At 35.1% G+C, this 27,271-nt stretch overlaps 1 protein-coding gene across 9 annotated transcripts in view; it reads right to left on the reverse strand.

The window, feature by feature from the left end:
* plxnb1b (plexin b1b) overlaps positions 1–27,271 on the reverse strand; it is a 109,911-nt gene that overhangs the window by 22,394 nt on the left and 60,246 nt on the right. For all 9 annotated transcript variants that reach the window (XR_015493413.1, XR_015493411.1, XR_015493414.1 and 6 more), the window contains exons 12-25: positions 25,928–26,062; positions 25,725–25,847; positions 25,356–25,446; positions 23,275–23,432; positions 21,571–21,722; positions 19,666–19,771; positions 13,374–13,510; positions 13,118–13,294; positions 9,108–9,303; positions 8,500–8,742; positions 6,094–6,276; positions 4,314–4,462; positions 4,042–4,142; positions 566–783 (exon numbers count right to left, since the gene is read on the reverse strand). Coding sequence is in view for 3 of the 9 variants with exons in the window: in XM_087256942.1 (XP_087113068.1) it covers positions 566–783; positions 4,042–4,142; positions 4,314–4,462; positions 6,094–6,276; positions 8,500–8,742; positions 9,108–9,303; positions 13,118–13,294; positions 13,374–13,510; positions 19,666–19,771; positions 21,571–21,722; positions 23,275–23,432; positions 25,356–25,446; positions 25,725–25,847; positions 25,928–26,062 (2,169 nt within the window). In the remaining 6 variants the exon portion in view is untranslated. The remainder of the gene's footprint in view (positions 1–565; positions 784–4,041; positions 4,143–4,313; positions 4,463–6,093; positions 6,277–8,499; positions 8,743–9,107; positions 9,304–13,117; positions 13,295–13,373; positions 13,511–19,665; positions 19,772–21,570; positions 21,723–23,274; positions 23,433–25,355; positions 25,447–25,724; positions 25,848–25,927; positions 26,063–27,271) is intronic.

Genomic DNA, 27,271 nt, shown 5'->3' on the forward strand with positions numbered 1-27,271 from the left:
TTTTATTTTAAATTTATAGTGGTTAGTGCACCAACATATAATGCAACAGGATGTCCCAAAAACGTTGATTAATTAACTGCATTTACCCTTGAAATGAAGTGTAAATGAAATTTACAAAGAATGAAGTGCCCATAAACTTTGAAAATGTGTAAATTGTTTATAAATTCAGTTATTTTGTCATTGCATGTGTACATCTGTGTTGTACAGAGTATGGGAATAATATTAATTAATTAATAACATGTCCTTACTGTAGGGATGCATACTGTTGGCTTGTTTTAGGGTTTTCTACTATTATTATAGTAAGTACATGTAATGCAGTTTTTATGATAATTATGATAACTTTGTTAAAATGATTTGTAAATTCTTCAATGTGTACAGCAACTACCGCTTCTAGCTGCTACGGCTACTAGAAATCAACCTGAGTGTTTAAATTCACTCACTTGTTTTAATACACTCCTTTAGGTGGACTCTGATAGTGGACTAATACAAGAAATAAGTGTATGGCGGCGATTTCAGATACAGCTCAAACACGGATCAACAGTGACAGTAGTATTACTTTAAGTACCTTTGTGAGGAAGAGTTTGCTGTTTAGGAGATTAGATAACTGAATGAGTCCCTGCTCCACCGTGGCCCGCCGACACTCCTGCACATCCAGGTCTCTGCGAAGCGGAGACTCGCGGTGTCCAGGGAAAAAGATGCGCTCAGCATACATGCGGTACTCCAAGAAAGGGATCCGCGATCCCACAAGATCACTCGTCACATCCATCATTTCAGTCATCAGGTCTGAGAAGGTTTAAGAGTCAGATGTACAATTATCACAGGTCAGCTTTACACTGGAGAAACTAGCATAGTGAGTCATCTTTACACCATTAAGATGGTCTGTCTGCTCAGAATTCAGTGTAAAGACGCTTTGCCGCATTAAGCGGTTTGTGTAAATCCAAATTTTTGGTCGCCGACTTTTCCCAATCCCGCCCCTCTCCCCCTCTCTCCAACTTCATTTTCTGCCATGCTAATGTCCTATCAAATATTGGTAAAAATGTCAAAAAATATATATATATATTTATTATTAATTGAATTTACACCTTTTCAGGTTTGGTTTCTGAGCAGTCATTGCTGTGTAAAGACACTTTGTAATTCACTATTAGATTATATTAATTGTATAATTTTTTGTATGGCACTGTGAAAAAAAAAATGAAGCATGTTTGTTCTTTTGAACAATTGAATACACTTTTGTAACCAATTGTTTCTATTATTATAACAACAAAACGATAGAGATGTAAAGGAAATACCAGAAATCAGTTTATTTCTTGCATCATACACACACTGTAAAAAATCCTGAGTTCCACGTTATTCCTTCATGTTGTCCCAACACAAATCAATTAAGTTAAACAATCAATTTTACAAATTTGAAATGGTGAAATTTAGATTTGTCACTGGTCTTCTTTGAAAAAAAAACACAGTTCTGGTTGGTGTTGATTGTCCTGTCTCCATAGATCTGGTAAGTGTGTGATCAATTTTCTTTGTTTATGTTTAATCAGATGGCAAAGTTAGTTAGTATCGTCAGCAGTGCTCTTTTAGTTTTTTAAAGACATACTTTAGTCAAAATGATTTAGTTACTAGGTTTACAGTAATATCACTACAATATTATGGATTGAAAATCCTCCACTTCCACACACCTCTCAGCTAAGCTGTAAATGCTGCTCTCCGAATCACTGTCTATCTCCCCTGTAGCGGTGTTTTAGTTGCTGCTGTGAAAATCAGCGTGTGGACATAATGAAATTCCCATTTTCATGCAAACCTTTGGCCACTCAACACTCCCATCTAAACAAAGCTGGACTCACCCACTTTCCTGACTTTTTTCAAACTAGAGGTGTTAAAATGCCCTGCTGAGACAGGGGGGTTTCATGGCCCTTTAAAAAATGTGTTGTTTTAACTCATTCATTCATTTTCTTGTCGGCTTAGACCCTTTTTTAATCCGGGGTTGCCACAGCGCAATGACCTGCCAACTTATCCAGCAAGTTTTTACCCATCCCTAGGAAACGTCCACACACATACATTCACACAAACACTCATACACTACGGACAATTTAGCCTACCCAATTCACCTGTGCCTCATGTCTTTTGGACTAGGGGAAACCGGAGCACCCGGAGGAAAACCACGCGAACGCAGGGAGAACATGCAAACTCCACACAGAAACACCAACTGAGCCGAGGCTCGAACCAGCGACCCAACGACCTTCTTGCTGTGACGCAACAGCACTACCTACTGCACCACTGCTTCGCCCCTTGTTTCAACTCATGTAATACAAGTAATAAAAGCAGCAAAGGCAATTTTTTGAGTGCATTCAGTGTAGACAGAATTACTACTTTTAATATATTCTATAGTCTCTAGTCATGCTGAACTGACTATGTCCAGTGCAAATACAATGTAACATTAGGAAAAAGATCCCAGAACATATGAGAAAGACACTTCTGGTTCAGATGTTTTTTAAAGGGCACCTAGGTTACCCCTTTTTTCAGATTTAATATAAGTCTTTTGCGTCTCTAGTATGTGTATATAAAGTTTCAGATCAAAATACCCATGAGATTTTTCATTATACCTTTTACAAGATGCTGTTTTATACTGATTTCCAGCAGGGGGTGGTTTTGTCGTACTGCGCCTTTAAGACGAGTCTTTCCCGCCTACTATTTCTACATGCCTCCTCCCTCAGCTGCGTCAGACAACAGACAGACTTAAAGGAAGAAGGTCTCACGTAGCGTTTGTGAGATACTACAGTAAGAACTAACCTTTACTAATCAGTATTGTGAAGTTGCATTGATGAGTCACACACAATTTCGTTACAAAGTTAACGCGCGCGTGCGCACACAAACACACACACACACACACCGCAGATGACACACACACACACACACACATCCACACACACACACACAGGCAGGCAGACAGACAGAGCGCGTTTAGCTTAGTTAAGGCTAACCTCAAGTACTGTGTGGATATCTGTTATGCTAATGTACAAAATAAACCTGATTTAACTTCCACAAACCGGGATTGAAGTGTCTTCTTTTATAATTGTTCTGACACGCGACTGTGCTGATGAAGTAAAGCTGAAGTAAAACGCTGTAATTAATTACACACATATTCTGTTTTAAAACACTTTAAACATGTAAAACTTACTCTTAATCACATTTGATGATGATTGCTGATCCTAGCGAACAGAACAGACCTTTTATTCCCGGTTGCTTTGCGTATGTCTGCCTGGTCTTGTTGACATATACAGGTGACTACCGGAACATGTTAATGCGCGCAGCTGTCAATCAATTCGGTGGGCGGGGGGATCGCACACCTACGTAATAGTGTGATCGATTTGAAAACAGCTCCAATTGGCCGACCCTTTTTTTGTAGTTAAATTGAAAAAAAAGGACTGGGTTTGTTCACATCACCCCAGTATGACGGTCTATACACTATACCAACACACAGATCTGTCCAAACAGCTTGAAAAGTAGATTTTTTACCATAGGTGCCCTTTAATGTAAAAAATTATTATCAAATGCAAAGCTTGTATAGCGTACACTTAAAAACTATGTTGTTCAAACAACTAACACAGCCACCAGTTAAACCGTAACACTGGTACAGACATCCACTCTCCACGCTGGAATACACGCAAGGATCTAATCACTGTGATGCAGCTTCAAAAATTAGTTTCAAACTGGGAAAACGAATTTGCTCAAATTAATGCAAAAACAACCAATTTTCACTTTTTTTGTGAAATATATGTGTCCTAACAGTGTTTATAGCAGCGTGGGACACATATATGACTGTCAACATCTCAGAAAATGTGTTTTGGTTTTTCTTGACCCTTTAATTGTGTTATGTTCAATCCACTTAAACCTGTAAAAACTAACAAGTTAACTTAACTCCTTCATGTTGCCCCAACACAAATTGATAGTGTGGAACTCAGCACTTTTACACTGTAATAAAACAATTTAGTTCGCAACCCTTTTAAATCATTAGAAATCTAATCTTAAATATACCCAAATTACCTGTAAACTCTTTTTTGCAGCGGTCTCTCACACTGGTTTCTAGATTCTCCAGCTGAATCTGAACTTTTTTATAATCTCTCAGAGCCTGTTTACTTTTTCTCCTGGGTGGAAGAGAAATGGGAGAACATGAAAACACAATGTACATCTCTTTATCTAGAAATTCAGATCAAATAGCTGCATTTTCACATTTTTTTAAATACTACATTCTTTTTAGAGTACTATTTCACAGCACTGTATAAAGCACATCATCTTACATTAAACAGTTTTCGCACCTGTATATAAACACTATGATGAGTACAATAAGAGCAACCAGAGAAGCAACTGCTCCAACCCCAATCTGTGCCACCAGTGGAAAGATGGAGTGACTGAGAGAATCATACTGCACTTGACCCAGCGAAAAGTTCAGGTTTCCCATATGGACCTGGAAACAGACAGACAGACAAACTGTCACACAGCAGTTTGTGCAATACAACGCCCACTACAAAAAAAATTAAGTACCAGAAAAGCAGATGAATGTGCACTTTTAGTGAAGTCTGTCGTATGAAATAAATTGCATGAAATTATTCAAATTGGTAAAAAAAGTTTTTGTTCTTTTTGTTGAGTCGCTCACTGAATAAATCTTAAAAACTATAAGACAATATGGAGCTATAAAAAAGTAAAATTAAACCAAATATTTATTAGATATGTACAGCATATACATTTGAAGTCAGAATTTTTAGCCCTCCTTAGAATTTTTTTTTCTTTTTTAAATATTTCCCATATGATGTTTAACTGAGCAAGGACATTTTCACAATATGTCTGATAATATTTTTTCTTCTGGAGAAAGTCTTATTTGTTTTATTTCGGCTAGAATAAAAGCAGTTTATTTAATTTTTTAAAAACCATTTTAAGGTCAAAATTATTAGCCCCTTTAAGCTATATATTTTCTCGATAGTCTACAGAACAAACCATCGTTATACAATAACTTGCCTAATTACCCTCACCTGCCTAGTTACCCTAATTAATCTAGTGAAGCCTTTAAATGTCACTTTAAGCTGTATAGAAGTGTCTTGAAAAATATCTAGTCAAATATTATGTACTGTCATCATGGCGAAGACAAAATAAATCAGTTATTAGAAATTAATTCATTAAATTTCTTGTCGGCTTGGTTCCTTTATTAATCTGGGGTCGCCACAGCGGAATGAACCACCAACTTATCTAGCACGTTTTTACACAGCGGATGCCCTTCCAGCCACAACCCGTCTCTGGGAAAATCAGTTATTAGAAATAAGTTATTAAAACTATTATGTTTAGAAATGCGTTAAACAGAAATTGGGGAAAAATAATTCAGGGGGTTTAATAATTCTGACTTCAACTGTATAGCCCATCAAACGTTTAGGTATCTGCGTAAGATTTTAACCATGTTACCTGATTGGCTCTTGTCGTAGAGAGTAATGTAAATACGTCATAGAGGGTCATGTAAAGAGGATCTTTTTTTGCATGATTGAGAAACAGCCACCAATTTATATATATATATATATATATATATATATATATATATATATATATATATATATATATATATATATATATATATATATATATATATATACATATATATAAACACAATTCAGAAAAGCCCCCTTTTGCTCTGAGCCCTCATTCCCTTTCCTTATGTCAGATGATATTTAATTGTTTATGGTATGGGTTAAGGGTAGATGTTGAGAGGACTTTATCTCAATCAGGCAGCAGCAATTTGATAAATATTGTCATTTACACTCAATATGTTATTACTGCACACTGATTTATAATGTAGCCTTAATAATGATGTGCAAATAAATTTCCACTGAGAATAGCATCTAAATGCATTTATTGCAATTAAAAATACAAATTTACATATAAAACCGCAAAAGTGTATTCGGACAAGTCCTTTTTGCACCATCCGCTTTAAACGTTGTACCTAGATCGTTAAAATAGAGCCTGTCAATTGAGCAGCAGCTAATGCTTTAGCTGACAGTTTTTTTTTCCAGGGGCAATCACTGTGTGTTGTGAGGGATTTGGTTTCATGCTTACTATAAACTCTGGAAAGGCCTCAGCTCCTTCTCGCTTGCGTCCATGCCTGAGGGAGAGGGGGGGTTGCTGGGATGGAGGCTCACAGTAAAGGTGATTATGTGTCAGAGTTTTAACAGTGCAAACGCCCTCACCAATCAGTGCTACTACTTCCTCTTTGGAGATGGCAAAGTCTAAATTCTCACCCTAAAGAAAAAAAGTTAAAAAGACACATTAGATCAAGTTCTTAACATGACAATTGGTACATTATGTACAGTCAGCAGTTTATTATTAAAAAACACACCCTGTCCAGATTATTATGTTCGTGACATAATTTTTTAAGTATATATCTCAATGTATAATGTACATTAACGTAGCAATTTGCATAAAAATTACAAGGCAAACTGTGCACAACAAATATTATAGTAATCTATTCATTCATTTTGCTTCAGCTTAGTCCCTTTATTCATCAGGGATCTCCAAAGCAGAATGAACCGCCAACTTATCCAGCATATGTTTTATACAGCGAATGCCCTTTCAGCTGCAACCCAGTACTGCGAAACATCCATAAACAGTCATTCACACACATACACTATGGCCAATTTAGTTTACTCAATTCACCTAAAGCGCATGTCTTTGGACTGTGGGGGAAACCGGAGCACCCGGAGGAAACCCCTACGAACAAGGAGAGAAAAGCAAACTCAACGCAAAAATTTGACCCAGCCGAAACTCAAACCAGCGACCTTCTTGCTGTCAGGCTACAGCGCTAATCACTGAGCCACCGTGTCACCAATGACGGAACAATAAGATTGAAGTGTTTTGAGCATTTAAGCACACTGAAACCAATCAATGTTGATTGTGATTACATAAAAAAATTTATATATAGTGTTTCAACATAATAACATCATTTAACCGCTATAAAAAACACATCTAACATGTTGCACTTGAAATGACTGCTTTTGTTGCCAGAAGGAGGCACTGCAGAGAACAGATGTGTGGCATTTGCTTTAGGAATTAAAAGATGACTTGGAACTAGGGTGAGTAACGTTGTAATACCAGCGCAATCTTAGTTCCCTCAGACATTGTGCGATCTGTTCTCTTTGCCTGTTAAAAGTACATCATCTGGATTTCATGTAAATAAAAATGGAAATGGCTCACTTTAAATAAACATAAGCTGTTTAAACTGAGCACATGAGTACTGTCCAGCTCAAAAGTCATTCACCTTTGCATGTAAAATTTGTTACTTTTGTCATTGTCCTGAGGTCATTTACATTAAGCTTCTCCATTTTATTAAAATGAATATTCTTTGGCCAATAAATAACTCTAAATAAAATGATAACCAATAAAAAATGTGCACTGTACCTTGTCATAATAGATCATCTGGACCTTAATAGCATCAGCTCTGCTCATTTGTCATTATGCTAATTTGTGCTGCACTTACTGTTTTGGTCAATATGTAAATCAGATATTACATTAACTGACCAAAGTCTTGTCATCTATTCAAGTTTTTGGAGCAACAAATAGTAACCTTACTTCTAGTCGATCATTTGCTATTAAAAGTAGCTTATCTTAACGGCAAAGGCCTCTAGATTTTGCTTATTTTACCAAAATAAATTATAATCATGCCTAGATTTTTTTATTATTTAATTAATACAGTAAAGTCTGACTTTGCTTGGACAAAAGTCTTGTCACTTAACAGAAATAATGTACAGTATAGAATGTAAAGTCATGGAGCAGTGAAAAAAGAAATAATATTGTGTATGACTCCCATGAGCTTGGAGAACTGCATCAAGCGATAACTTATTATAAGTCATCTGAAATGGCAAAGAAAGCATTCTTGCAGAACTCCCAGAGTTCATCAAGATTCTTTGGATTCATCTTCAATGCCTCCTCAGTTTTACCCCAGACATACTCAATAATGTTCATGTCTGGTGACTGAGCTGGCCATTCCTGGAGCACCTTGCCTTCTTAGTTTTTAGAAACTGATGTGGAGGCTGAAGAATGAGAAGAAAATTATTTGCCCTCTTCTGTGGTTTGTAATGTAATGGGCAGCACAAATGTCTGGATACCTCAGGCTGTTTATGTTGCCATCCACTCTGCAGATCTCTCACACGCCTCCATACTGAACGTAACCCCAAACCATGATTTGTCTTTCACCAAACATGGCTGATTTTTGTGAGAATCTTGGGTCCAAGCAACCTACTGCCACTTTTCCAAATGATCAACTAGAAGTCAAGTTATTATCTGTTCCTCTTACAACTGGGATTGATGACAATAATTTTGTCAGGTAGTGTATCTATGTTCTAAAATTTGCTCGGTGTCATCTGTACCATTTTCGAATTTCACTCTTGTGCAAATTTGCCCTGTTTAGTAAATCTGTCGCCTAAATCTTATAAATGTCAAACATGCAATAATAAAAGCCCCACTGACCTCCACTGATATGACCGATCCAGGTTTGTAGCGATATGGCTTTGTGGGATCTCGATGGTTCAGCGGATGGAGGGTTGGGTTGGGCTTATAAGTGAAAGGTGACTGACTGACAGAGTTAAAGTCAAACCGTAAATTATCCAACAGAAACTCAACGTGCATATTTCCGCTGAGTACTTCAGCATCTACACCAGGGGTCCAGCACAATAACAGAGAGGAGGTCTGCACCTCACAGTGCTCTTCAAACTACAGAAAAAATGAAAACATTAGAAAAAGACTGTGTGTAGAGAGTCAACAAAATAACACTCATTTGATTAATCTTAAACCTGTTTTTTATATAGGGAAGTATTTCAGAATTTTTAACTGCTAAATTATTAAATGTTCAACAGACAATAAAGTAACAACAAAACAATACCAACTCACTATTTTCATAATGGAATCTAAACAGTTTATAAAATAAAAATGAATAGCTCATAAAGTATCTCTGAATAATCTTATAACAAACAGTTTATCTGAGTTCATGCAGTTTTCTAAAAAAAATAAATAATGATAATAATATTTTGAGAATTAATTATATGTGTGGGTTTAATTGAAGTGAATAAAAAAATCACCTGTTTGACAGAACAGTGTGTGTTTCCTGTACAGTCAGTTTCCAGCACTTCCACATCTGTTGTACTTCTAGTTTTTCTCCTTCGTCTTTGTTTTTTCCAGGTGGATATGGAGTCTGTTGGGAACACCGTCACTCGCATCCGAGGTTTTTGTACCACATCCAAGTTATGGCCTGAGACTTTAATTACACGACCTCCACTGTATAAATGTATAAAAGAAGAAATATTATTTCCAAGAGCACAGAAAAGAGGTCTTAGGAATGTGAAAGCTTAAACAAAGTTTGTAGATTATCACTTTACAATAAGGTTTCATTTAAGATAGGAGTTATTAGCTACCCAAGTTTAGTACCCAAATTTTTTATTATTTTTGTAAAAATATAGCTTTTACTAAAGTATGTTTCAACATTTACTAACACATCATTAAAATGCAGAGTTGTATTTTTTTTATATCCGTTATTGTACTGATGTACTATTAACTTTAACTATGGTGAATTTCAACAAATGCTATAAAATATATGCTGTTCATTGACTACGTTTACATGGACATCAAATTATTTGCCTTAATCTGAATAAAGCTTTTTAAATGTTCCTTTCATGATCCCGTTTTACATGTTATAGCACATCATTTGATTAACGTCATTGCGTCAGCACGCCATTATCATTTTCCCTGGAGTTTCATGTGGTTTCGGGTGTTTCATTTTTAATTTGTTGAATTGAACTGCAGCTTGGCACTTTCACTTTCATTCAGGAACATTTCATGCATGCCCCCCGTGACAAAAAAAACAAAACAAGATATTGGATGAGAGTATGAACTGATGAAAGAGTGTAGTTTTAATGGAATTTGATATCACACACCTTATATGAAAAAAATCCTCCGCATTATGCGATGCAGGAGTCTGAGGTCTATAACTGACTCGGTAGGTGCAGAGAATAGTGTCAAAAAGCAATGTGTGTATAGAATATCCTGTCCCTAAACACGGTGAAAAGTCTTACATAATGGTAATAGTTTGATTGCGGCATTTATGTCTGTTCTGCATTTCAATAATGCAACTAAAATTGGCATACTCCACATCTTAATACGATTTCTGTTTAGTTCGATTGTGACCTTAATCGAATTAAATTATTTTAAAAAGCACTGTTTACATGGTAGAGTTTTAATCAGAGTATTGTCTTTATTGTGTTAAAATCAGACTACTGGTGTCCATGTAGACGTACTCATTGTTAGTTCATGTTAGCTAATGCCTTAACTATATTACCAGATACAAGTATTGCTGTTTCTAGATACAGAATATGAGAGCATTCTATTTTTACAAATCAGTCCAGACAAGAAAGTTATTCAGGCTATATACAGAACTTCATAAGTTAAATTTAATACTTTTTACTACCTTTTTAATACCTTTAAGAAAAAATTTAATACCAGCACGACTTAGAGCTGCAACTGTAGTGACGTAAATGAAATGTCTTTAAAAATGGAATAACATATTGCAGATATGTATACATTTAAGTAAAGCAGAGGGATTAATCAAGATGTCACAATGGGCCTTTGTCCATAGTTTTTAATCAATGTCTTATATGTCATCAATGTCAATAGCTGCTCTCCTAAGAACAGTTCGGTACGGTTACGATAGTTTCTCCACTGGGCTTGGAACGGCACAGCACGATTACAAACCGTTCTCGGCTCAGAATTCTCAGCACGGTTAGACAACAGTGTTGAACTGTGCAGATAGATTCTGTATGCTGACTTTGCGGCTCTGTTGCCAAGCTACCACCAGTGTTGTCAGATAAAGCAGACTATTTCCAGCCCAAAAGCTGTTCAAAACACACCCAAAACCACCCAAAAAAACGCCCAAATAATAGTTTAATATTTTATTTGTTTTTAATAGTTTAAATTAAAATTAACCTAGTTACTTTAACTGTCAGAATTGTTAACCATACAGCAACCAACACCAGCAGTTACAGAACCATAACATGACCGGATCCCATTGAAACACTGCCCCCCTCTCACCCACACACTGTACTACCTATTAGAGCATGTTTTACTTTCGAAATGGGGTATAAATTCATACCATTTGGCGTTTTAAATTCTTTTGAACATAATTATGTTCTATGTTTGTTCTTGCTGTCAATTGCGGGAAAAAATTATCCATAAAAGTGTCATAATAAACCGCTGTGCAAGCACTGCGTGTTGTGTGTGCAAGCCAGGTTATACTAATCGTCTTCTTGCAGACGTGGCAATATGCCTCGTGGCTGTTGCCAACTACAGGCTTAAGCCAGTCTTTAAATCTTGAGTCCTCCAGCCAGAGATCGCCTATATGGCTGGCAGCAAGCCAGCCGAGTACCTAGTTTGTTTCAGCGCGCACGAATGAAAACCCCCTCACATGATATCGCTCAGGTCCTGCTCTCAACATATAAATAAATCCACTGACATTTTAGAATAAAGGGCTGCACTTAAAACAAATTGAAAATGTATCTTAAAAGTTGGACTCAAAGATTTAATACTTCGTCAGATGACGGTTATTACTTTTTAATACCCTTAATTTTGGCTAATTTCATTTACTACTAGGGATGCATGATATATCGGCGGCCATATCGTTATCGGCCAATAAATGCTATTTTTAAGATTATTGTTATCGATCCGAGAGGTGAATCCAGTCAAAGGGGCTTTTAACTAGCCGCTCATTCTGTCTTTATATTCTGCTGTGTGTTTGTCATAAAGTCAGCTCAATGCAGGTTTTGTATCAAAATCTGACTCTGATGGCAACTCTGCCTCTACAGTTGAGTAAAACTCTCAGCGGTTTATCATAAACTTTTCATTGATCATTTTCCCGCGATTGACGGCAAGAACGAGCGCAGAAGCATCTGATTGACAAGCAGCTCCTACATGTGATATGTTAAAACGCCAAATAGGATGAATCTGTGCCGCAGTTTCTAAATGTACTATATATTTAGCTGTTGGCTTGTACGGTGGCTCTAAACTGTCAAAACACCTCTGATAAAGGCTTTTTCAGACATGACATATTTGTACATGTGTACATCCCTGTAACATGTTTTATTCATGACCATTTGAGCTGGTTTCAGTCCTTAGCTCTTTCATTTTCATCTTATTTAAATAATTTTAACTTGCTTGTTAATTAAATACCATTTTTGTTATTTAAACTATTATTTTTATGCAACAATCAACTCGCATGTTAATTTGCAATGAAGAAAAGGAAATAATTTTTGGCATGCTGATTTATGTGAAATCATGAATATAGGTCTATAATCACCTTGCAATTTTGAAGTTACAGCTTTTTTTGCTTTGTGTGTAGGCTATTCAGTTCATAAGAGCAGTTCAAACTTTTATGAAGTTTGAAGTATAAAAATATAACAATTTAAAATATTTATGATAATCGGCCTATACATATCGGCTATCAGCCTCCAAGTCTGAAGAATTATCGGTTATCTGTATCGGCCAAAAATGAATATTGGTGCATCCCTATTTATTACCCTTTTACACCCTGCAGACACCCTGTTATTGGTCATCATGACAAAATGCATATATCCCAGATTATTAAATCAAAACTGACACTACTGTTTTACTACTTGACTTATTGGGTACAACTCATCTATGCATTAATTTTAATACATATTTTGTTTCCTTTTTGACAATGAGTTCTTGAATTAGAATGTCCTACCATGACTTTTCTCTGTGATATGACACTTTATGGCATATACAATGAAGTAAAGTCATTTACATCCCTTTTTTTACACAGTTTGGGATTTTGTTTTCCCTTGATAATAAAAACCTTCATTTAAAAACTTTACTTGTGTTATCTTTGACTAATGTTTAAATTTATTTGATGATCTGAAATAAAATGTGGAAAACATAAATTTAAAAAAATTGTAATGAGCAAACTCTTTATTATACCACTACACATTACTTTCAGCACTTTAGTTTTTCCCTCTTCAGGAAGATTTGCTTTTTTTTCTTCATTATTTTTAACGAATAAATGTAACATACTCCAGCCTTATACCTGATAAAGCTCTTGGAGGGCATGGCGTCTGTGATGTTGGGGTCAGGGGTATAGAAGTAGCCGGTGCCAGGGAGACGTCGCTCATTGTTTCCATAGCGCACAGTTACTTGATGTTCTCCAGTCCTGTTACTGGCTCCAGTCTGACACCTGATAGAGTCCTCCTGAACACCTGATATTCTGCAAAGGAAGGGAAGGGATAAAAGAACTTCCCAATCATAGACTATGCTCATATTACACTCATGCATGGAGGACTTACAATGAACAGGGCACATTCCCCAGCAGGACACTGATATCGGTAACGCGGCCAGTCAAAAGATTCCTGCCTGTGATTGTCAGAGTAGTTCCTCCTGCTTTTGGCCCCCTCTGAGGAGAAACCTCAAACAGATGCGGGTCCTTAAGAAATGAGATAAAAACAAATCAGTGGAAATTCTTCACATAATAATCACTAATCAGAAATAAAGGGGTATTCGACGGAAGATCTGACATTTATAAGGTGTGAAATGTTTGAAACCTTTTAGGTGTCTTTAAAACACTATATGTGTGTGTAATCGATAATATCACACTGAAATTAAACCTCAGTTATGTTGTCTCAATCCCAGACAATGACCTCTTACATAAACAAAGTTATTTTACTGTACAAAATATGATTCTCGTCCTAATTAAAAGTGAAATATGTAAGATACCTTGATTTAAACTCTTCTGATTCTTCAAAATTGCAAATACTTCTTAAAAACAAAGAAAGCAGTCGATTTAAATGCACCAATCACTTTTCAGCTCGATCACAAGCTAAGGTTTGGCATGTCTATTGTAGAAAAACTTGACTTACAAATAGTTATGTATTAGTTTTTTTTTTTTATTGTTAGAGTTTTGGGGCTCTATTTTGACAGCCCATGCGCAGAGCGCAAAACGTAGGGCGCAAACGCTTTCAGGGCGTGTCAGAACGCATTTTTGCTAATTTACGGATGGGAAAATGCGCTTTGCGCCAAGGCGCATGGGCTAAAAGGGTTGAGTTTATTTTCTTAATGAGTTATAGGTGTGTTTTGAGAATAAACCATTTAGAGTCTCATCTCCCATTCCCTTTAAGACCCAGCTGCGTCGCGCCAAGAGCAAAGTTAGTCTAATTGGAAAAAATGAGCATTTCACAAGCGAACAGTTAACAGTTGACAGTTTTTTAACAGAAAACTGTTAAACAGAGCATCTACTGCGTGAGAATGAGAGATAATGGATCTACTTTCACATTCGCTCTTGGATAAGGAAACCTTTACGCACAGACATCAATAAGCCTATAAATAATTAATTTTGTTTGTTAAGTGCAAAGATTTGTTTCAAAACTATTCCTAAATTCAGTTCTGATTTGTAGCAAACGAATAAATGAACAATAATGACCAAGTGTGGTCAAAATACTGAGTTATTTCCAAATACACCTGCCATGCCCCATATGGTCTAAAACCTGACAGGTGGGCAAATCTAAGCTTGTTTTTAATAAAACAAATATAAATATGGATATATTAAATAATACTGCTAATAATAATAACATTATACAAAAGCAAATTGTTATGAATGAACTGAAAAAGCCTCCCGAGATGAAGAAGACATAAAAGCAGTGATTTTTCATTTTTACGTAGGCTAGAAAATAATGTTTTGTAATATTTTAATCCTTTATATTTATATCCTATATCTATTCTTATTATTTCCTATATATATCCTTAATATTTAAATTTTTTTATATGTAAAGATATTTGCTTATTGCTGTCTTGTGTGTATTAAGCAGTGTGTAAGCGAGGTGCAACTTTTGAATTTGACAGAATCAGAAAGCTAAAAGAGAGTGACTTGTTCAGCTGGTTTAAAGCTCCTTGAAACAATGATTTCAAAAGATAATGTGATTTTTTTTATTCATTTCTTAGAATATGCATAACAAGTATTTTAACTAGTTGCAAAAGCAAAATAATTATTCAAAACCTACTGTTGGTTCAATGACAATTAATTATTAATTTGTTAAATAATGACAAGATTAATCAATTATCAAAATAATTGTTTGTTGTGGTCCTGCACTAAAGTATTAAACCATATATACATACATACATGAATAAATACATACATCCAGTGGGTATGGAAAGTAATCAGAACCCCTTAAATTATTCACACTTGGTTATATTGCAGCCAGGGCTTTACATTAACACCCGCCAACCCACCAAATGCGGGTAGATTTCGGTTGTGGCGCCGGGTTAAACAGCCACTCCCACAAGCCACTTTGGCTGGCTGAAACTCATTTTTAAATTGCCAGTGCTGGCTCGTCATCACCACAGATTAGACTGTTAGTGTCAGGGTTCTGCCACTTTGGTCTTGAAAATTCTTGTTTTGGTGGCAGAGCTCTGACACTTCTCACGTCTGGTCCTGTTTCTGTCTCTGTGTGAGCGCGCGCCGTCGTGGGTGTACGTAGAGTGTGCGCGCTCCTGCTTGACGCGGCCGCGCGCGCGCTCTGCGTCCCTCAGACGCGTGCGCTCTTGTACTCGTGTTTGTGTTTTCGTCTGTCAGCAGCGTGGTGTTTCATTCCCAGCGTCTCAGTCTTGTTGGTTTCGGTTTTGGTCGGCGCTGGGATGAAGCATGCACGCTGCGTGTGTGAGCTCACGGTGATTGCTTTCATTCATCGTGTGCTCGTGTCTTGCGTCTTTTGTCAAAGCACGTGGCTCGGTGTTTACATTGTGGTCACGTGCTTTTGTCGTGTGCTTCAGTGTTGTGTTATGTGAGCGCATGGCTTGTATTGTCTCTCTGTGTCATGCGCTCTCCCGTCTATTGTCTAGTCCCACCCTCCTTGTTAACCCATCATTAGTTAATTGTGTTCACCTGTGTGTCAATTTACTTTTTGCTTTATAATCCCCCTCATGTTTTCAGTCCTTTGCCAGTTCGTCGTCGAAAGTTTCCTGTCCTGTTGTGTCTAGCCCTGTCTTGTCCAGCCAGTCAAGTTTGTTTGTTCATTTATTTGTTTTATAATTCCCCCTCGGGGTTGTTTGTTTTGCCTTTTTGTTTTCATTTTATAATTAATAAAAACCCATTATTGCTGCACCTGAGTCCTCGCTCCTTTTTCCCTCACGGACCGTGACAGTTAGTTTATGACCATTTGTCTATATGCGTACAAATGTGATCTTAGAATCGAGAAGAACCACGACTGACAAAAACAGCTTTTCGCGCGAGCAAAAGAAAGCAGGTGAATATTGAATGAGAGGACCACGCACAAAGTGAGATAGGCTTTCCTCACTCACTGACGAGGGCTTTAATATCGAGTGTTTAAAAGCTCTGTTTCCTCACTTGAAGCAACCGTGTCTGGAAACGAAACTAGTGCGATGCTCGTGCACCCACAGTCCTTCAAGGGCTTGAGATTTTTTTTAAGCAGCAGCACTTGTTGTCGCTTTCTCTTTAAACATTCTTTAAACAGATTATTAATTGGCCTAACATTAACTGACATTAACATTGGCTAACAACTAACATTAACTCCTAAACAACTAACATTGGCTAACAACTAACATTGGCCTAACATTAACTAACATAAACAAAAAAAAACATTTTTTGATTATCACGCACAAAATTTTTACCTGCTTTTGCTTGCTGTTATTTTTGTTAATATAGTTTAATAATCATCCTTTACAATAATACTGCTTTAATATGTTGTTGTTGTATGCAGTGTGGCCACTGTGCATAGTTTTAAATGTGTGGGAATATATATTTTTGAAATGTCAACTGTATTTTGAATAAAAAGTGTATGTATACAGCAGTGTTTTGCTTGTTTTAACACATTATTTAAAATTTGTGGCAAGGAAATAATTAGTCTGGTGTGGCCAGAGGGAAAAAAAATTATAAATCCTTATTGTGTTAAGCCCTGAAAAGTCCTGTGAAAAAAAAAACTGATTTCAATGCGACACGTTTTTATGAAAGCATAACCCATTTTCTCATGCTCATTGAGTAAGCTCATAAACAAAAAACAGTTAAATGAATGAGGAGACAAGTGGAAAAAGCACAAAATCTAAATGAAGTCATTTTAGCATGCCGCAACCCATGCCAAAGTCAAAATTATGTATTTAAAATATATTTTCCCAGCAGCAAAATTGTGGCTAGTGAAAATGGCGGGTGGCTAGCAATGGTGGAAAACTACTAGCTACAGTGGCTGGTGATCAAAAAAGTTAATGTCACGCCCTGATTGCAGCCATTTGGTAAGTTCATTTTTTCCTCATTAATGTACACACAGCACCCCATATTGACAGAAAAACACAGAATTGTTGACATTTTTGCAGATTTAATAAAGGTGTCATATGTAAGTTTTGACTCTACTAAAGTATAAAAATACGATAATATGTTTGCAGATATTAAAAAAAGTGAACAAAAAAAAGTTCTTGTTTATCTGAAAAAAAAAATGCTGAAGTCAGATATTCTGCTTTGAAAATGTGCATTACATGCCGGAATGACTGTCTTTGTTCTGGGTTTTTGCCCAATGTCAGTTTAGCCAATTATATTTCAGTACCCTGGGTTTTGTTTGAAAACTGCACAGTTCATTCATTCATAAAGAAAGGTTCTCAAAGCATGCATCCATGACGGAAATGCAACCTAAAGTGGACAGTAGCAGACTCAGAAATGAGACGCAGATTCAGAGTTCCACATGTGGTTAATAATTAGCAAATAACATAAATATTACAAGCGTAAACATTAGGTTAGCAGATTACATTGTAACCTCATGCCCTAACAACATTCTACATGATGGAATGTGCAGCACTAAGCAATTTGGTTGTTTGCACCAGACGAAACACAACAGAAATTTAAATACAGCCATTCAGAAGCACAGAATGCACTCGGTCACAAAATTGTAAGCTTTATAATCTAATTAATACATATTAAACCTCTTTAACATTATATTAAGTGTACATGCTGAATCCCTATGTGTTGAGTCACAGTTCTAAAGTTCAATTTGAAACAGTTTATTTTATTTTCAAGATCTAGATGTAAAATGACATTCAAACTCACATTGTTAGCATTTAACACTGAATAAAGCATGTGAGGTGTTATTATCAGTTTATCCTCTTGTTCAGCTGAAGGAAATAGAAGCTGTTTATAATATATCGATTTGAGGTGTTGGTTAAAACTAAAACTCCTTTTAATATGGAAAAGCTTCCTTTTAAAACATGATTTAAATTAGCCTTTAGGTTCAATACATTCACTTCTGTTGGTTCTCAATCTAGCAAGATGTGCAAGTGTTTGCTTTGAAAAAAGTGTAATACCTAGTTCAACCACTGGGTGTCAAACTTACACACTACACCTTTAAAAACGAAAAAACTAAATATCTCATGGTCTTAAGTATTCAGAGACTGCGTCCGAAACTGCATACTTCTATACTATACATTACGCTAAAATCAGTATGCGAGCTGAGTAGTATGTCCAAATTCATAGAAATTGAAAATCAATATGCGAGAAAAACCCAGATGACTTACTACTTCCGGCGAGATTCTGAAGTGCGCATTCCATGCACGCTTTGCTATCCCATGATGCCCCACGAGCGAATTCATGAATGCAACTGAAGCGACGCAACTGACGCAGGTGGGTCACGTGACCATGACAAAATGGCGGATGTAGTACGTCCGAATTCCATTCATACTTTTTACATTCATACTGTATAGAACGTACTTTTCTAACAGCCGAGTAGTACGTTTAAATTCAAATGCTACTGAGTAGTAGGTGATTTCGGACGCAGCCAGAGCCTTTGTTGTGAGATTCATATTTTTTAACTCCGGTGCTGTGCATTTCTTCTGATCATCCTTGAGATGGTTCTATACCTTCATTTGAGTCCAGCTGTGTTTGATTATACTGATTGGACTTGATTAGGAAAGCCACATACCCGTCTACATAAGACCTTTCAGCTGACAATGCATGTCAGAGCAAATGAGGCACATGAGGTCAAAGGAACTGCCTGAAGAGCTCAAAGACAGAATTGTGGCAAGGCACAGATCTGGCTACGGTTACAAAAAATTCTGCTGCACATAAGGTTCCTAAAAGTACAGTGACCTCCATAATCCTTAAATTTGGAATGATCTGAATCCCTCCTAGAGCTGGCCATCCAGCCAAACTGAGCTATCGGAGGAGAGGAGCCTTGGTGAGAGAGGTAAAGAAGAACCCAAAGATCACTGTGGCTGAGCTCTAAACATGCAGTCGGGAAATGGTAGAAAGTTGTAGAAAGTCAACCATCACTGCAGCCCTCCACCAATAGTGGCTTTATAGCAGGAAGCCTCTCCTCAGTGCAAAACACATGAAAGCCCGCCAGAAGAACTCCAAGCTAATAAGAAATAAGATTCTCTGGTCAGATGAGACCAAGATAGAACTTTTTGGCCTTAATTCTAAAATTAGTCACTGCTCATCAAAAAAAATCAGATGCTTAGGGTACAAATCGGTGTGTATTGCAGTTCTAAATCCGTATTTAAAAGTGTACAAAAATGATGAACTGTTACATAAATCGGGTGTTAGCCATGGACAAAAAAAAATTTGCTTATTGGTAGTAAATAAAAGTTAACCTGGTAGCTGAATATCTGACTTGACAAGCCGAAACCTCCACCAGAAACTCTCACCGAGATGTGACCAGACTTCTCCTTGCCACTTGCTGTAGTTGTACATATAATTCTAAAAAACATGAAGACAAATGTATAAGCACAAACACAAAAGAGGCATAAGACACAGCAAATGAACAGAAACCATGCAATAAGAAAATTCTTTATAATGTTATGTATTAACATAAATACTATATATAACACGGTTCGGTTCGATACGACACAGTGGTGTCACGGTTCGGTATGTTTTCGATACAGCAAAAAAAGAAAAAAGCCAGAAGATTACTCTCATTTTAATTTTTTATGTATTAAAATAACATCATTAAAGTTTGATTTTGTTTTGTTTTATTTTACTTTAAAGAGTGATAGAGCTATACTGGGGTTTCTGCTTAACAGCAAATTAAACAAATCCTTCTTTTTACTTCAAATCAAAAAGCTTCCTATAAAAAGCAAATGTGACATTGTAGTAGTTAAACAAATGAAAAGAAAAGAACAACTTAGTTTTTATATGGAACTCAGTTTCAATCTATTTTTAAATATTTTTTTTATTTTCAGAAAGATGAGTGTCCACCTTTTCTTCAGACAGCACAGATCTGCTTGATTTTACTGTCACCTGCCATTGTAGTGGACCTGAAAGCAGGAATTATCTGACTGAAATGGGCTCATGAAGGAATAATGGGCTCTATTACATTTAACATTTTCTTAAAACCCGAATTTTCCACTACTGGAAATTTCTCACAGGGCTCAAAATTAACTGTTTTTCTTGGTAGCACCGGTGCTCATAACTTCAAAAATGTAGGTGCCCCAGACAAAATTTAGTCGCACTCAACAAAAAATGATGAGCACAGTTTTATATTAACAGATTCTATTTTATATTAACACTCTAATCACAACTAACAAATAAACAAAAATCTGCAATTAGTTCACCAACCCTGCACACACTGTTTGACGTGAATGAAATGAACTGAATTAACAATAATAACTGTGCTGTTTTCAAGGGAGGTGTTTGATATTGCACAGATGATAATCTAACTTATTATTTGCATACGTCATCCTAATAGCAGCAAGGGTCTTTTCATGAGCTGCAATATTAGTTTCATCTCAGTAAATACATGCTCTTTAGCGATGGTGAACGTGGTATCAGTCACACGATTGACAGCATTGCAGAATTGTTTTTTGTACTTATTCTCTTTTATCTTTTTAGATATTAGTCTGAATCGTTCGTTTTCCAATGTGTACAGAACCGAAAGTGTCGTACCAAACAGTTCAATCTGAATATGCATATCGTTAGACCACTAATATATAAATATATATATATATATATATATATATATATATATATATATATATATATATATATATATATATATATATATATATATATATATATATATGAATGTGTGTATTTTTACATTCATAATTAAAATGCACGGTACATTTAAAACCAAGTAAATGCAAACTTTTATTTTGTACGTTCTTAGTCACAATTAGTCATTTCACAGCACTAGAAAAATCTAGAATTTTCAAATGAAACATGATGCTTGTGCTGTATTTTTTTTTTCTAAAACACATTAAATTAGCAAAAGGAAGCCAATACTAAAAGCTTTGAGTATTTTAAATTAAATGTTATTTTATCTGTTTTATGTTTTTTTTTGTGGAACACGTGATGCATAATCATTTTAAAAAAGAAAAAAATACTCCACATTAAAATGATCAAAAGTAATAGTAAAGACGTGTAGTTTTATTTTCAATAATTGCTGTTTGTTCGAATTGTCAATTTCTATGTATCCTGAAAAAAGTAACACAAATATGAAGCAACAAAAGCGGTTGTGAACACTGATAAGTAACACAGTGTGTAATGTGGGTTTTTACCTGGTAGATATTTCATACAGATGTGGTATAACAGTGCAGGGCACATCTGCAACGGTCACAGACTGAAGGATATCCTGAGCTTTCTGGCCCAAGTTAGAGCCAGAAACAGTCAAAGTAATTCCTCCTTCCACCAGTCCTGACAAAGGCTCCACCTAGACACAGAAAACCAGCATTTTTAAAATAGAGATTTTTGTTTTAACACGTATACAATGTGACTTCTATTGCTTTTATGTTTAATCTGATCATGCACTCCTTTCAATCAAAACCATGATCACATTTTTTCTTGCTTATACTTAAGATATCAGCTGTATGTTTTGGTCAATACTCACATGTGGTCAGTTATAACAAACTAGAGCCAAATTATTGTATTACTCGTACTTCATTAAGAGTCATATAGTGATCAAAATTTGAAGTGGATCAAAAGCAGTTTTTTTGTCCTAAAACAAGAATGGATGTTGTTCAGAATTTGCAAGGTTTCTGCAGGTTTCATCAAGGCAAATTTAAAGGTTCAGGACACCCTGGAGTACTTTTTAAAAAAAATTTAACAGATTTGTGTGTTAAGCATCAGTTAAGACAACTATAGCACCTGTCAGCTTTAATTGTGGGGAAAACTTTTGTCAGCTAATTTCATCTTCCGGGTTTAAAATAATTTTTGGGGCAGGATTAAAATTGGTGACGTATCGCGAATCTTCTAGTGTATTGATGACACGCCAGTTTCTTAATATTATTCATAGTAATTCTTCAACTTACTATTCATAAGTTTTCTTATCTTATGAAAAGACATGAGAGTGTTATCATAAACATAGTTATCTTTCTAATGATAAAACACATTGTGGTTATGTTTATATGAAATTACCAATAACAAATGTAGCAGGGCATTAAATTACTTACTGTTTATTTCTTTGCATTTTAACTTTGTAAACTATAAAATCATGGGTCTCCTCACAGTTTGTCTTATTTTGTGAACCAACTGATAACAGTTGTTCGCTCCCCTCTTTTTCCTCTGCTCTGCCAGCCATGCCCTCTACTCCCCCTGCTGTCAGTGCTCCACACCCATCACAAAGCCTTTTTTTTTTTATTCGAAAGACTTGAATCGAAAGAGGGAGGTTTCGTTTTAAAATCATTATGAATGAAATTTCAAGAACAAAATATCAAGTTATTTAAACTTTTATTTTTATTTTATAGCGACATATTTTAAATAATGTGTACATGCATTTTTTTTTAAATATCATGTATCTTAAAAAAAATAGCCCTATTTTAAGAACTATAATAAACTAAATGTACGCACAACAATCTGTCCAGGTCAGCATCCCCACTAGGTGGTTATAAATACATGGAGAACTTTCAAACAAAAAGTTTTTTACAGAAGATAATTGAAGCACATTAGTTAAAGAAGTTAATAAGTAAAGGTTTTGTTAAAAGTTCTTTTGAGTTGGATTGCTGGTAATTGGATGAATGTCAGCTTAATTGGGTTTACATAGATACGGGAAAATTAAGACCTGTTTAAAATGATTAAAGACCTACAACACAATATTTCAGTAAATTTGACCCTTTTAAAAGTCCTAAAATTTAGTTTTTTAAGGCTTTAGGACCCTGCAGAGACCCTGGTTTTACTTTGATAAAAGGTTTAAATCCACTGTGAATGTTGACTGCTGTATACTAAAGAATACTGCATTTTGTGAAATTTGAGGCTGTTTAACAAACCGAATGAATGAGCGGAGCAGGACAGGTCATCTGAATGTGTTGAGAACAGGATCCTTTGTAAACACAAGTGCTCCCACACCACACACAGCGGTACTTCTGATCGGCAGTGTGACAGCGGCTACAGTCCGAGTGTCCAACTGAACAGTTATATAACGTCACTGCAATAGTGGAAACACAAAGGATTTACAACTTGGTTACAATACACACAGTTAGCTTTGAGTTCTGACATTTGCCAAATGTTTTTACTGTAGGGTCATTTCACATCTTTAAATACCACATTTCAATTTCATGACTCCTTTAAACTGTAGAGTGCATGTTTATACTATTTACATGTACTTAGTAAACATTCTTTCAACAAGTATGTATTGTAAAAATAAATGTGTAAAAATGTATGTAAATTTTTTTTTAAAAATAGAGTTTTGCAGCATACATAAGATAGTCATGTGTTTATTTCTTGTTGAAAAAAGTACACGTATACCGTTTACATGTACTTAGTATACATGTACTTTTTCAAGAAGAAAGAAATACTTTTCTCTCAATTAAGCATAAAATTCATAGCTGTCAACATTGGGATGTAAAAATACGGAATACCAGCTAACGAAAAGTGTCTTTATACAGAGTGCTTCTCATAGCTTTAATGGAAATGAAGTGAATGCAACCATTTGTATATTAGTTTCACAGTGGTTTCAAGCCAAAATAAAGTGAAAGCAATATTCTGATGAACAGCTCTTGGAATTATATCACATTTGAGATATTTTGATGCTACTTCCACTTTTTATAGAAAGATTGAAAATACAGGAAAATACCTAAACAGAATGACAGCAGGATAGAATAGTAAAAGAGAATCCTGCCAAAAACAGTGTTGATAGATATGATAGAATTATTGCTCCTATTTTAGACCTTTTCTCTCTCAGCCAAAACCTCGATAATGCTAGTAATCAATATTTGCTAAATTAATTTTTTGAGCACAGTCCACTTAGTTTTACTAGGGACCGCTCAATAGAATTTCTGGCCTTGCCAATGATATGATTTTAATTATATTGTTGAATCATTATGTTGAATCATTAATGAATGATTTTCCATTACAGTTTTCATTTATCTTTTCCATACCTAATACTATACTGAAGTTAAATGTAAGAAAACCGCATATTTCCATTTAATCGTTTTCTTTTTAGTTTCGTTTATCACTCAGTCCAAAATTTTCTAGCTTAAACGGTTTCATTTGCACAGAATAAGTCACATTTATTTAATGTTTTATATAATGTTGACCACTTCAAAGCAGCTTCACCATAATGAACAGAAGAACAGCAGTGCTGAATGTAACTATCGAACAATTGCATTCATCTAATTCATTTCATTCATCCTTGTTTATTAAACAAATGCAATTTCAGCTGTTAAGCAGTTCCACAGGTGACAATAGTGTAATGAATGACTACATAAATGTAAAAGTATAGTATATACAGTTGAAGTCAGTATTATTAGCCTTCTTGTTTGAATTATTTTATTTATTTTCCACAATTTCTGTGTAATGTGTTTCAACATTTCCAAACATAATCATTTTAATAACTAACTTCTAATAACTGATTTTTTAAATCTTTGCCATGATGACAGTACATAATATTTTTCTAGATGTTTTTCAAGATGCTAGTATTTAGCATGAAGTGGCAGTGCATACAGTGCATACAGTGGTTTGTTCTGTAGACAATATATATATACATAATGTATATATATTGCTCAAGGGTGATAATAACAGTAACTTATTAAAAATATTTTTATTTACTGAAACTGCTTTTATTCAAGCTGAAATAAAACAATTAAGATTTTCTCCAGAAGAAAATTTTTTATAGGAAATACTGTGAAAATATCATTAATCTGTTAAATAGCACTTGAGAAATATTTGAATTATAACTAATAATTTTGCCCACAACTGTATGCATATATATATATATATATATATATATATATATATATATATATATATATATATATATATATATATATATAAATAAAAGGATATCTACATTTATATGTTTATTTAGCGTAAACTTGGCCATTTTAAGCATCAAAACACTCATACTTACCATAAAGATCAGAGCTGTCGATATGAAAAGTGTCTTTTCTCTTCACATACACCATGGCATTATACTCCCTAACAGGCTCTGCATATGCATACTGTAGAAGACATGGGTAGAATGATTTTAGTCAACACTCACACAATCAGCAAACTGCAGTCTTTTCACACAGAACACACAAGCATTTAAAATTATTCAGGAGTTGTTGTGTCTAAAATGATTGTTTTGGCGTTACAGCGAAGTGACAGGAAATTCCAGTCAAATATCGGGAGATGAGATCTGCAGTGGCACATGTCAGTGCTTGTGCATTATGTACTATTATATTAGGGCAAGTGAACATTACAGGTAGCCACTGGAGTCCATTTTGTTTTGTGGTACCTGATGAGCAAGACAAGTGATGTCAAACAGCAAAGGGTTCGCCTCATTCTGTGCAACATCTGCATCAACCACCACAGTTTGGCCCTCGATCACCAATACACACTCATATGCCAGCTCCTGGTCCTAGGAAGAAACAGTTTTTTTTTATTAAATCTAGATATTTTTTTTATATCAGAGAGAAGTGGGTGTTTTTTTGTTGTTACCTGATAGAGCTGCAAGTTGCGAGCCAGCAGAGAGATTTTTCTCTGAGTTTGGACAGGGAGCAGAGAGGATCCTTGAATCTTCTCCACACACGGACAGGCAGATGCTCCCCAATTGACAAATGCGCCCTCATCAGCCTGATTTATTTTTAAAAAGGACAATTTTACAAGCATGCATGATAAAATTAATTTGATCACGCTTTAAAAACATACAGGGGTTATATACATATGACATCTTAATTTTATGTACTTTACCGTGTAACATTTAATTCAAACTTTCAACTTCTTGTTAAATAACATGACAAAAACAGAAAAGATCAGCAGGTCAGACGTGGAGAGTAAAGTTTTAAAAGAATATTTTTTTAGAATTTAATAAAAGAGGTTTAAATTTAAACGCTTAAAATGCTATAAAGTGTTTTTGTTCTTATTTGCGGTTTTGTTTTTTATTTCTTTATTTTTTATTTTGTTATATTCATGGCGTAAATCATACACAAGTGTTTTTGTATGTTCAAGTCTTTCTTAAACGTGTCAGGAAAATGTAGAACCTTCAATTCACCTAACCTACAGTACATGTCCTTAGGCTATGGGAGTAAACCAGAGTTAATTTAGTGGTTATGTAATACTAAATACTGCAGCAGTTTTAATCATTTTTATCATAAATCAAGCTCTGACAATTCTCTGACACTTTGCTATCTACATTGTTCATTTTAAAGCTACCACTCAACAGTCATCTTCAGATTTACTATGTGTAAAACATTTTAATGTAATTTAAAACAAACAATGGACAACTGTATATGCTTACTAGCATTAACAAAGATTCATAACTGCTTTAAAATATTGTAAGTTCATAATAAACAGCTAATGCATTCATATTAACAGATGAGGTCTTTTAACAAAATGTTAAAACTACTTTATTCGGTAAAACTTTATAATAACTATACACACTATGAATCATGTGTTAAGCATTATCAAACAGTGAATTTATTATTTATCAAGCATAAACTTCAAATTAATAAACATTAGTAAGCAGTTTATAAATGCAGCTACAAATCCTCTAGTCTCGACTTATAAGTACATGTGTTTAGTAATTGTGTTTTTTATACTTTGTTAATGATTTAAAAAATATTCAAATTACCATATACAGTTGAAGTCAGAATTATTAGCCCACCTTAGAATTTCTTTTTTTTTTTTATATATTTTCCAAATGATGTTTAACAGAGCAAGGGAATTTTCACAGTATGTCTGATAATATTTTTTCTTCAGGAGAAAGTCTAATTTGTTTTATTTCGGCTAGAATAAAAGAAGTATTTAATTTTTTCTAAACCATTTTAGGGTAAAAATTATAAG

The sequence above is a fragment of the Danio rerio genome, chromosome 6, assembly GCF_052040795.2.
Source record: "Danio rerio strain M-AB ecotype USA chromosome 6, GRCz13ab, whole genome shotgun sequence".
Lineage (NCBI taxonomy): Eukaryota > Metazoa > Chordata > Actinopteri > Cypriniformes > Danionidae > Danio > Danio rerio.